Source organism: Xyrauchen texanus, chromosome 39 (assembly GCF_025860055.1).
Source record: "Xyrauchen texanus isolate HMW12.3.18 chromosome 39, RBS_HiC_50CHRs, whole genome shotgun sequence".
Taxonomy (NCBI): domain Eukaryota; kingdom Metazoa; phylum Chordata; class Actinopteri; order Cypriniformes; family Catostomidae; genus Xyrauchen; species Xyrauchen texanus.
In genome coordinates this window covers 32,684,267-32,697,212 of record NC_068314.1, presented here as the reverse complement: position 1 = coordinate 32,697,212, position 12,946 = coordinate 32,684,267, and the positions used below count along the sequence as shown (strand labels likewise).

The 12,946-nt window shown below is 37.9% G+C and overlaps 1 protein-coding gene across 2 annotated transcripts in view; it reads left to right on the top strand.

Moving 5' to 3' along the window:
- Positions 1–12,946, top strand: part of LOC127632738 (lysine-specific demethylase phf2) — a 49,064-nt gene that overhangs the window by 7,947 nt on the left and 28,171 nt on the right. For both annotated transcript variants that reach the window (XM_052111484.1, XM_052111485.1), the window contains exons 2-10: positions 197–282; positions 2,975–3,089; positions 3,331–3,491; positions 5,290–5,431; positions 5,534–5,720; positions 6,872–7,034; positions 7,422–7,509; positions 7,906–8,012; positions 12,340–12,431. In XM_052111484.1, the coding sequence (XP_051967444.1) occupies positions 197–282; positions 2,975–3,089; positions 3,331–3,491; positions 5,290–5,431; positions 5,534–5,720; positions 6,872–7,034; positions 7,422–7,509; positions 7,906–8,012; positions 12,340–12,431 (1,141 nt within the window). The remainder of the gene's footprint in view (positions 1–196; positions 283–2,974; positions 3,090–3,330; positions 3,492–5,289; positions 5,432–5,533; positions 5,721–6,871; positions 7,035–7,421; positions 7,510–7,905; positions 8,013–12,339; positions 12,432–12,946) is intronic.

The window sequence follows — 12,946 nt, the reverse complement described above, 5'->3', positions numbered from 1 at the left end:
CATTAAAATTTAATAAAAAAAATTCCATGAAATTTAACTGTGTAATTTCTAACTATTCTGAATAAAAGTTTATTTAAAAATTACTAAATTTTTACTAGTTTTTTTTATTTTTATGTATTTTTTTTTTTTTTTATTTTTTTTAGATCTTCATAAATAAATGGATGCATAATTAGATTCCTTCTTTGTTGTGTTACAGCTGTGTGGGAGTGGATGAAGATGAAGCACCAGACATTGACATCTATCACTGTCCAAACTGTGAAAAGACCCACGGCAAATCCACCTGTGAGTATCTTTCTTTGCTATTCTGAATGAATGAAAAACAAGCTTTAGATACTAGTGTTGGGTTCGAGTCCACCTTAGTCGAGTCAAGTCTGAGTCATTAAACAATCGAGGCCGAGTCGGACTCAAGGCCGATTCTGAGTCGAGTCAGAGTCTGAATGAATATGTTCATGAATCTGAATTAATATTTTAAGCTTATTTTTACATTCACAACTAAGAAAATGTGTCAATATAAATGTAACAAGGACACCTCTGTTGCATTTCATATATACATGTTATGATTAGTATTTTGCTGAACAAACTTCAAATTGATTTCAGAGCATATGCTTTAGGTGTATGAAGACAAAACTGTGTTTCTTATTGTGTTCTGTTGACTTTTTGAACTATATGTTGCTTTTTCCCCCTCCTCTCCAACATAGACTAAAGAAAGTAAAAGCTGCGTTAGTCATTACAACCAAAGTTATTATTATTATTTCCCAAAAAGAAATTATACTTAATTTTCAATTTGTCCATTCAATTTAGTTTAGTTTTGTCTAATTTTATGGGTGAATTAATTGAATACATTTAATGTGTTTAATACATTTAATAAATGAAAAATTAAAACACTTAATAATGCCCATGAAATAAAAACAGAAAAGATCAAATAACATTAGAAATGTATTTTTATTCTACTACACTTCACACTTTTCAGGCCTGCTGCTGTGTTCATGTGTAGCGTACTTCCTTAAATTTAAGATAACATTTTTTTATGACAAACTCTCCTTGAGCTGACGTGTTGTTCTTTTCACTTTATATTTAGTAAGGATAATAGTTGAATAGAGACTTCTCCCCTCACTTGTGTTCCTCATTATATTTTCTGACTTTTTTGCCATTGAAACGCAAGTGCCAGCTTTACAGGTAACACACAGAGGTTGCACTACAAATATGTAATGGATTGAGTTATACAATTTCCATGGTCTGTTTCATCCGTCATATTAGTTTAAATATCCCTAATCCCTAGCATATTTGATTTTGTCTCGATATAGTCCACATTTTCAGTTAGAAATGGCTTTGCATAGAAACGTGATTTTGATAAAACATTTGTTCTATTTAATAATTTGCAGAGTTCGGGAACGTACTTTTAAAAGCGTACTTACATTATTGATGTTTCTGGATGAGTGGCAGAGCACGTGTGGCGATCTCTTTCACGCACACACATACAGCAAGCGGGGAGAGAGAGAGAGAGAGAGAGAGTGCACGCTGCTGCTCTCAGCCAGAAAAATCACACGCAAGGACAAATACGTGTGAAAACTGATGTGCAGTATCAAATACACAGAGTGTATGATAGTACTAACTGTAGAGAGCACATCATTATGAAGACAAAGCCAAATCATGGACATTTAGAGGCAATTTTGAAATCACGGCTGGACACTTTTTTCAGGTCTGAAAAAGAGGTCATGTCTGGGGAAAAAGAGGATGTATGGTCACCCTATGTTACGTTATTTGTTTGCTTGTTTGTTTGTCATTGCATTACAAATGCCATGGACTTCCCGAAAAAGCTTGAGTCCGAGTCAAATCCGAGTTCCTAAAAAGACAAAGTCCACCAAAATTGGACTCTAGTCAGAACTCGGGTACACCAACTCTTATTAGATACACTACCAGTCAAAAGTTTGGACACACCTACTCATTTTTTATGATCACTATTTGCTAAAAACAAAAACAATTAACAAAACTATCTTGTATAGAGGTAGAGCGATATATCAGATTAATCAGTGCCGATAGTTGCTTTTTGGAGCTTTCGGTTATCGTCAAAATCTATGCTGATCGTTTTTTTAGATTTCGCTGTGCTCCCCTGGTGCTAACCCTAGCCCTGTCAGCACATACATCGCATCTCCAACTTCATATCTTGTGAATAATAATAAGCCTTTTTCCTCATTAAATCTCATCTTTTGAAATATATAAATAAAAAACCTTTATCTGGTGAATATATTAGCTTAATTTGGTACATACTTATTATAGACCATTGTAACGAGCCAAGACTCTGTCATTCCACAAGAGTCCCTTGTGTGTTTTGGGCTTGTTTATAGTTAAAAGTCCCGCGTTATGCACCAGATCTTCATTTTCTTTCCTGGTTATTATTAGGATCTGGGATTTTATTCCATTTGAACTCTTCTTGTTGTCTCTGTCTGTGGATGTCATAGTTAGGAAAGACTAAGACAATTTTGTAACATTCTATAACTCAATTATAAAACTATCGGCTGATTAATCGGTTATCTGCCTTTTCCACCATCTTAGTTATCGTATCGCAAAATCCACTATTGGTCGACTTCTAATCTAGCATTTTATCTCCCTTAAAGTAGCCATATGTGACATCCTTTTGTGTACAAACCAAACCATCATGTTGTGTTCATTATATGTCAGATTACCATAACTATGACTTTCCAAGTAGTAAAATCTGTTTATATCTTTGTCGAAGTTGTTCTTTCAAGTTGAAAACGTATAAAAGATCTTATTAAAGCAAGGGAGCACTTTACAATAATGTTACATTTGTTAACATTAGTTAATGCATTAGATATCATTAACTAACAGTGAACAATATATATATTTTCCAGTATTTATTAATATTTGTTAATGTTGTTAACAAATGGAACCTTATTGTAAAGTGTTTTGGAACGATCATGTCTTAGTTTGACCTGGTTTGTTTCATTTGTTTCAGTGAAAAAGAAAAAGAACTGGAATAAGCATGACACGGGGCAAAGTGGAGACGTCAAACCGGTTCAGAATGGCAGTCAGGTGTTCATCAAAGAGCTACGCAGCAGGACATTTCCAAGGTGTGTCTGTATTAATTTAACTTTAAGATCACCCCAACCTGGTTTGCAGAAGTTAAAGGGCCAGTGCTCCTAATAATTTCCAAGTCTTTCAAGTCAGTGGCCAGAAGATGGCGCATCTAGACCAGCTTTTTCCACACCAAACATCTAAAAAAGTTTTCAGTTTAATATCTCCCAGAGAGAGAGAGAGATGATGTGGGTAATTACCTCTACAGCACGCTGACGATGTGTTTTCCCACTGCAGTTCAGAAGATGTTGTGATCAAGCTGTCCGGGAGTCAGCTGACTTTGGATTACCTGGAGGAGAATGGATTCAACGAGCCCATTCTGATTCAGAAGAAAGATGGTCTGGGGATGGCCATGCCTGCACCCACATTCTACATCAGTGATGTGGAAAACTATGTTGGTAAGAGTTCGAATAGGCGATGTGTTATAAATGAGTAATTATAATAAAATAAAATGTCAAAATTATGTTCTTACTGGGTTACACTTTACAATAAGTTTGCATATGTTAACATTAGTTAATGCACTAGGGATCATGAACTAAACATTTATAAAACTTTTTTAAGTCTTGGTTAATGTTAATATATAAATATGCTATTGTTCATCATTAATTCATGATTAATTAATTCTGTAAAAGTAAATTTAATTGTTAGTTCAGACAGCGTTTGTGGCATAATGTTTGTTCATTCCAACTTCTCTGTTTATAAAAAAATAAATAAATAAGAAGAAATCTTGGTTATAGAAAGGCGCTTACAATGGAAGTGAATGGGGCCAATCCATAAACAATACAATTCTCACTGTTTCAGAAGTGTAGCCAAAATATATAAATATTACACATTTTAATATAATTTTATTGTTGAAAATTGCTTACTAACCATATCTGTATAAAGTTATATCCATTATTACAACTTCGTTGTCACGACAACGTAACACCAGTAAACCCTGTGATCCCTGTAAATTATTTTTTCACACTAAAATCATGTAAACATGTAAACATGTATAAGGTTTACATCTTGTGTCTATAATTCGTCAACAGTCATATCACCATAGCTCTCATCTGGTTGCCCACTAAAGCTAAGCAAGGTTGAGCCTGGTCAGTACCTGGATGGGAGACCTCCTGGGGAAAACTAAGGTTGCTGCTGGAAGTGGTATTAGGGAGGCCAGCAGGGGGTGCTCACCTTGCTGTCTGTGTGGGTCCTAATGCCCCAGTATAGTGACAGGGACACTATACTGTAAAAAGCCACCTGCTTTCAGATGAGATGTTAAACTCCTAGATGTTACACTCCTACTCTTGTAAAGAGTAGGAGTGTAACCCTGGTGTCCTGGCCAAATTCCCCTTTGGCCTCTATCTATTATGGCCCGCTAATAATATTCATCCCTGAATTGGCTACATCACTCTACTCTCTCCTCTCCACCAGTGGCTGGTGTGTGGTGTGTGTTCTGGCGCACTATGGCTGCCGTTGCATCATCCAGGTGGATGCTGAACACTGGTGGTGGTTGAGGAGATTCCCCCTATACTATGTGAAGTGCTTTGAGTGCCTAGAAAAGTGTTATATTAATGTAAGGAATTATTATTAATAATTATTATAATTTTACATAGTGTGTATTTTAACATTTACGTATTGGCCCCTATTCACTTCCATTGTAAGTGACTTGCTGTAACCGTGATTTCTTTCATTTTTTAATAAATGAGGGACGATTCAAGATTTGTTTTCTGTGGTAATCAACATTGTGCCACAAATACTGTCATTTGAGCTTAACTTGTACTGATTTCTTTAATCATTGCTTTAACAAAATACAAATATAACCCAATTGGATCATTTGACCTGTTAGTGTAATTACTGAGAGCTTACAATGTTGTTTATCAAAAACAAGGTTCTTTATGATTGCTATGAAAGTATATAATTATTACAAGAAAAAACCTTTAGTTGTGCAAATCATGCTTTATATTATTGCAATTAGCATGTAGTTTTGAAAAGATGGTGCCTTTGACAGACCAATCTGAGAGCAGTAGCATCGTTGTAGTTCTCATCCAGTGTTCAGAGCTGTGCAAAAATAATGCACTCAGTTTTGATACTTTGATCCTTTGATACCTCCAGGTACTTGATACCTTTAGAGTGCACAATGAGTACAGCAATGCTTTTATGTATACTTGGCTCCTTGAATATAAACGCATTGTTTTCTGCTCTTTTCTTTTTAAGGGCCCGATGTTGTTGTAGATGTTGTTGATGTAACCAAACAGACCGACAGCCAGATGAAGTTAAAAGAATTTGTAGATTTTTACTACAGCACAAACAGAAAGAAAGTATTAAATGTGATCAACCTGGAGTTTTCAGACACAAGGTAGGCAATCCTATACAAGGCTTCTAATGTTGTAAAGTTGATATATACCTGTATATAGCATGGTAACCGTAATGTATACTTTTCTTCCGTTCATTATTCTAGAATGGCCAGTATAGTGGAGAGTCCGCAAATAGTTCGGAAGTTATCTTGGGTGGAAAACTACTGGCCGGATGATGCATTGTTGGGAAAGCCCAAAGTGTCCAAATACTGTCTTATCTGTGTAAAAGACAGCTACACAGACTTCCATATCGAGTGCGGCGGTGCCTCTGTATGGTATCACGTACTTAAGGTGAATATATTTTTTTATGCATTAATTAATTTAATGCTCATCAATTACTATGACATGTAAGTGTAATTATACATTATGTTGTTCATGCACTAAATTACTTTATTAAAGGAATAGTTGACCCAAAAAACTAAATTCCCTCATCATTTACTGACATCCGAGATGTCAATGATTTAGTTTTTTCTGCAGAAAACAAATGTGGATTTTTAGAAGAATATCTCAGCACTGTTGGTCCATACAATGCAAGATAATGATGGCCAGAACTTTGAAGCTTCAAGAAGCACATAAATGCAGCATAAAAGTAATCTGTAACTTCAGAAGCGATAGGGTAGGTGTGGTCGAGTAACAGATCCATATTTAAGTCCCTTTTTACTATAAATGATCTTCCCTGCCCAGCAGGTAGCGAAATGCATGAAGAATTGAAATCACCAAAAACAACTCTTAGGAGAGAAGAGCGCATATGTGGGCTGGTGAAAGTTGAGATTTATAGTAAAAAAGGACTTGAATATTGGTCTGTTTCACACCTACATCATATCACTTCTGAAAACATGGATTTAACCACTGGAGTCATATGGGTAAATGTTATGCTGCTTTTATTTGCTTTATGGAGCTTCAAAGTTCACTTGCTTTGAAAGGACCTAGTACAGAGTACATTCCTTTAAATAAATGCTTAAAGCTTATTATACATTTTAATACTGAAGAAACTATTTGCAAGGTAGCGCTGTATTGAAAATAAATACCGGTACATCTTTTTTTGTCTCCACAAATATCTGCAATTAATTTAGACAGACTTGCAGACTCCATTCAGTCTTTGTTTAGTAGATTATTTCAGTCTAGGTCAGTCTAGTTTTGGTAAGCCATTCAAATTCGAACTGATTTCATTTCTATAGAACAAAAGCCAAAAACCTTAGCTTACCTAAGTCCTGCATGCACTGGTATTTAATCATTTAAACCAATAATACTAATTAAAATGAATGCATATTTGACATAGTGCAAAGACTTACTTATTACATGTCTATAGAACAATCAGCAACAACACTGGGCAATTTAATCAGAGCAGATAAGAACATATCATTTTCAGCAATCAAATTTGAGCAAGCGTCAAAAACAGGGACAGTTTCTGAATGATGGTGCCAATGTTGTGTCTTGCAAAGGGAGAGAAAATCTTCTTCCTGATCAAGCCCACCTCTGCCAACCTGTCTCTGTACGAGCGCTGGAGGTCCTCCTCCAACAACAGCGAGATGTTCTTCGCCGACCAGGTGGACAAGTGTTACAAGTGCACGCTGAAACAAGGGCAAACTCTCTTTATTCCGTCAGGTGAGGACATTAGTGTGCCCGGTGCTCATAATTAAAGCTGAAGTGTGTCATTTCTGCAAACGCAATTGCAAAAATGATCACCGTTTTCAAATTGAGTCCAGAAAGCTAGATTGAACATATCCCGGCCATACTCACACCATTGGTTGAGCCAGTGTTGCTGTGTCAGGCAGGATGGGCCACTCAAACAAACAGAGCAATGTTTTGATTGTGCCACAGAGACACAGTGGTACACTTTTAGGTGAAATCAACCTGTTGACTGTTCAAATTAAGCTTCAATATGAGAATTTTAACGTTGAAGAAATTAACACACATCAGCTTTAAAACTACTACAAAATAAAGTTCTGAGATGATCACAGTTGTTTTTGTTCTCTGTTTTTTTAATGGCAGGATGGATTAATGCAATACTGACTCCTGTAGACTGCTTAGCCTTCTCTGGGCATTTTGTCCACAGTCTGAGCGTAGAGATGCAAATGAGGTGAATGACCTGCTAATTTTTTTCCCTGTATGAAAAGTTTAGTTTGTAGTTTGTTACTGTATGCAAATAGCAATATTATATGTAGTGCATTGGGTTTGTTGTTTATACTGCGACTACTATATGGGATTAGAGGCCATTGCTTCTTGACAATTTAAATACATGCCGTTTGCCATGCAAACACGACCAGTGAATGATGATGCAATTGAAGCATTCAAGCATCAAACAGTCCCTGTTCTATTCTTGGCACTTACAAGCTCTGTAGCAACAAAAAGAAAGAGGGAAAAGTCAACAGCATATGCTCTTGCCCTCTGAAGTGCATTTCTCACATCTGTGAGACCATGATTTTCTCTCAAGGCACACTTTTCAGTAATCCTCCATTTGCTTCTCTCCACTCAGAGCATATGAGGTGGAAAAAAGACTGAAGGTTGCCAGTCTCACTCCGTTTCCAAACTTTGAAACAGCATGTTGGTATGTGGGGAAATACTACTTGGAGCGGTTTAAAGGTAAGCAATTAAGAGTGAAATGAGTAAAATAATGAGAAAATAATAATAATGCTAATAAATAATTTTATCTATAGAGCGCAGCAATCGCATCACATTCATTGTCTCATATCGAAATTCATTTTTAGCGATAATGTATAAACTAGGCATGTGCGCAACGACTAATTTCACTGACGTTTAAACAGAAATTTAGCAGTCGACTAGTCTACAAAAGAAAGAAACCTTCAGAAAAAGTTTAAAAACAGTATGTTTTTGCTGGGTAGCTCAGCAAGACACTGACTACCACACCTGGAATCCAGGCCGTGCTGAGTGACTCCAGTCAGGCTTCCTAAGCAACCAATTAGCACAGTTGCTTGGGTGGGTAGAGTCACGTTGGGGTAACCTCCTCGTGGTCGCTATAATGTGGTTCTCGCTCTCGATGTGGCGCGTGGTGAGTTGTGCATGGATGCCACGGAGAATAGCGTGAAGCCTCCACATGCGCTATGTCTCCGCGGTAACCCGCTCAACAAGCCACGTGATAAAATGCGCGGGTTGACGTCTCAGACGTGGAGGCAAATGAGATTCGTCCTCTGCCACCCCGATTGAGGCGAGCCCCTATGCCACCACGAGGACTTAGAGTGCATTAGGAATTGGGCATGAGAAAATGGGAGAAAATCCCAAAAACAAAAAACTCACACATAGAAACAAACGTTCCAAGTCTTCAGAAGTGATGCAATCACTTTAAATAATGAAAGTTTTCTTTTTGGGTGAACTATTCCTTTAACAACGTCATACATCCACAGCGCCAACTTTTGCATTATGTTGTAATGGCAAGATTTAGATGAGAGAACCAGTATCGTTTTTGCCCGTGGCAAGCAAAGGAAAATCGAATTACAATATTTGAGTAATTTACTAGTCGAATATTTAAAGTTGAACGAGTACTCGGTTAATCTATTACTGTGCGTTCAGACCAGAGGCGACAAGAGTGTAAAAATTCGCTCTGGCTGCCCCGCCAACGACGCTATGGAAGATTCGTGGACACTGACGTAGTTGAAATAGGCGGCAACGTTCGTTGAGAATGCTTGGTTTTGTGAACTATATTTAAAGGGGCCGCAAAACATACAGACATGTTGACCGGTATCTTTTTGACGACATATCACAAGTAGCGTATATCCTCATGAAATCTTTTAATATAATATTATATAAACCATAATATCCACTTCATCAACTCACCTGGCACACCAAAAATTTCAGACACCTTTGTCCATGCATTTTTGTCCACGGAGCACTTCTATACTACAATAGGTTGCTGCCGAATCGCATCAAAGCTCATAATGTTGCCCGCGTTGAAAACCAATTCATAATCTGACGCCCAAGACGTGCCACTTCTCGCCGCCGAGAGACGCTGGCTGCCATAGAAAATGAATGACTTCTGGTCGAGTTGACGCTCTCGACGCCTCTGGTCTGAACGCACCATTACTCATGCACATCCCTATAATAAATCTGTTATTCCAACTGCCAAATTCGATACTAAATAAACAGAACAATGTTCTTGTTGAAAACATTTAACAAATAATCAGTGCAGGACCAATAAGAGCAAACCTAATAGCTCTTAAACAGAATTAACCAAGTAAAAGTTAGCCATCATATTATAACAGTCGGCAACAAGCCTAGTCTATGGAGTGGTGGTGGTGTAGTTGTCTAAAGCACATAACTGGTAATCTGGTAATCAGAAGGATGCTGGTTCGAGCCCCACAGCCACCACCATTGTGTCCTTGAGCAAGGCACTTAACTCCAGGTTGCTCCGGGGGGATTGTCCCTGTAATAAATGCATAAATGTAAATGTAAATGTAGTCTACAAACAAAAAAGTGCTACAAAGTTGCACGTATTTTGCGACGTGCATTAGCCCACAGCTGTTCGGTTAAGAAAGGTAGCCAATAACAGTTATGATTTAAAAGATAATAGCTAGGATAGAACAATGGCAGTAATTCAATATTCAACCGACTAGTAATTCCAATGCCGACTAACAGCTGCAATACTGTTTAGTCGACTAGCCTCACACATTTCTAGTAAAAACCTCTTTAGACAGACTGATCATGAGCTCATGGAACATGATATTTGCCTCATAAGTGTCATTTGAACTTCGTAAAAAAAATCGTGTTTAATTGCTGAATTCCTATTGTAGAACTACACCACCCAAAATCCTAAAGAGAGATCCACCAATCAGAGAAGTGCCAGTCATGGCAAAATCATTGTGAAAGATGTTATCAAGTACGTAAATCTACACGCGCTATCTATTACTTTCGATATATTTGGTAATATGGTTTACATAACACTTTACAATAAGTTTGTATTGGTTAACAATAAACAGTATGTACACAGCACTTATTATTCTTGGTTAATGTTAATTTCATCCATCCATCCATCCATCTTCAACCGCTTATCCGAAGTCGGGTCGCGGGGGCAGCTGCTCCAGCAGGGGGCCCCAAACTTCCCTATCCCGAGCCACATTAACCAGCTCTGACTGGGGGACCCTGAGGCGTTCCCAGGCCAGTGTGGAGATGTAATCTCTCCACCTAATCCTGGGTCTCTCCCGAGGCCTCCTCCCAGCTGGACATGCCTGAAACGCCTCCCTAGGGTGGCGGCCAGGGGGCATCCTTACCAGATGCCCAAACCACCTCAACTGACTCTTTTCGACGCAAAGGAGCAGCGGCTCTACTCCGAGCTCCTCACGGATGACTGAGCTCCTCACCCTATCTCTAAGAGAGAAGCCCGCCACCCTTCTGAGGAAGCCCATTTCGGCCGCTTGTACTCACGACCTAGTAATACATATACTAATACATTTTTAAAAGTAAAAGTTGGGAAAGTTAACATTAACATGAACTAACAATGAACAATTGTATTTTCATGAATTAACATGAATTAATTTTATTTGTGAGTTCATGATACCTAATGCTGTGTATGCTATATTAACTTATAGTCAACCGTTTTGTAATTTACCCTCGTTTCTGATTTAAATATTACGTAAAATGTACGTTATTTGCAGCGCTGATTATGTGATGAATAGTTCATTGCCACATAAATTATGTTAAGTACACAAGAGTTTTCCAATTTCAAACTTTTTTTTGTTGTTGCTTCAAATCAAATGTTGTAATTTTGTGATTCATCGTAGAACTGGAGGTTAGTTCCACGCTCAACTTTTTTTTAGAAATGCCTGTGGAGAAGATCAATGGGAAAATACTTCTTGAACGCTGTTCCATACTCTCTTGGAGTACCACAAAATCACTTCTCTCAGTGTGGTTCGCCTGTTCAAAGCTTTTACTCGCCAAAATTACCTCTCCATCCTGTGCAGTGTAAGATTGATCTGTAATAGTGAACTTTGGGACTGGAAATAAAAAGATCTAATGTCGAAGTACACGTATCATAGACTTCAATGGTTTCCTTCTTCCCCGGTTTTGTGCGTGATCCTGGAAGAGGCCTGCTGAGAAGATGAGGAAGGTCTGGATAGCCGAAATATTATTGCAGTCATTAGAATTGTGCATCGTAGAGTTCACAGATGATTAGCTTCAAAAGGCAGAATCACTTGCTCCATAACAACCTGGTGTTTAAACTCCCCTCATCTGGCCTTGGACTGTGTGTTTATATTTCCACCATTTTACCCCTGTCACGTTACTTAATTTTGCCAGATTGCTGCAGCATGCACATTGAATTGAACAGATTTGAGGACCGCCGTTGCTCTCCGTGCTATCTGATTCAGATGGGGAATTGGTTTTCAAGGCCATCTTTTTGAGAGTTCCACTCTCATGTGTGACTTCAGGTAGAGGAAAAATCGACTGGCCCACCACCAACTCTATTGCTCACTGCTCATTTCACTGTATCGGCTTTCACTTTGCGTTCATGTTATTAATTTAAATGCAGTGTGGAATATATTTCCTGTAGTGGCTTTGTATCCAGTCCAATGTAATCAATGTTGAAGCTGGCCCTCTAAAAAGGCACAAGACTGTTTAGGCCCCTCAGGATTGAAGTAATCAGTTTGATATATGAATGGCCTTTGTTATTGAACAGTAATGGGTCCGGTTGAAAATGCAGTCCATTTTTATTACTGCCGTAATGTTTCCACCCTCTTTTCAGCGGAGTTTCATGCTCTGAGTGTTTTTGACAGTTGGACCATTGCTGCTAATGATTTAAGGAAAGTTGGTTGTGTCACAAGACCTTTCAATTTACCTATTTAGAAAAATGGCCCATTCTGGGGTGGATCTTAGTGTGTATTACTAATAACGCCCAGTTAAGGGTTTGCATCCAGATGGGAATATTGGACTCTGATGCTATGTTTTCCTTAATGTTTTGCAGGTTTACATAAGGCAAACAAACAGCCACCTCCCTACTTGATACATGGTGCCAAAATTGTCAATGGAGCATTCAGATCATGGACAAAAAAACAGGTATATCACGGAGAATCAATACTAGAAGTTTGTCATAGAGCTGTTCAGATTGTGGTCTGTTCAGAAAGCGAGAAGACTTTTCGAGCCATGGGTTCCCACAGGAATTTCCCATTCCTGAGTTTTTAATGGCAGTTTTGGATTTAAGAGTAAATAAGATCTGTGATTAAAAGTGCCTAAAGAGACGTTAAAGTTTTGTTTTACAACATAAATTACTTGTAGTCATACCGCAAGCTGCTGCTGTGCTTTTATGATCATAGGTTGCTAACAAGTTGTTAAATGCTGTAACTACAAACAAAATACAGCAGCTTCAAAATGAACCTTCCGGTTCAGCCATCAAAGGTCGACCAATAGTGGATTTTGCCAATACCGATAAATAACCTGGTGGAATAGGCCAATATACAGTGAATTGGCTGATAGTTTTCAAAGTAAATTTTTTTGAATGTTAAAAAAAAATTCCTTACTGTGACAGGCACAGACATAGAGGCTCAAGAGTCCAAAATAAAAAAAAAATCCCA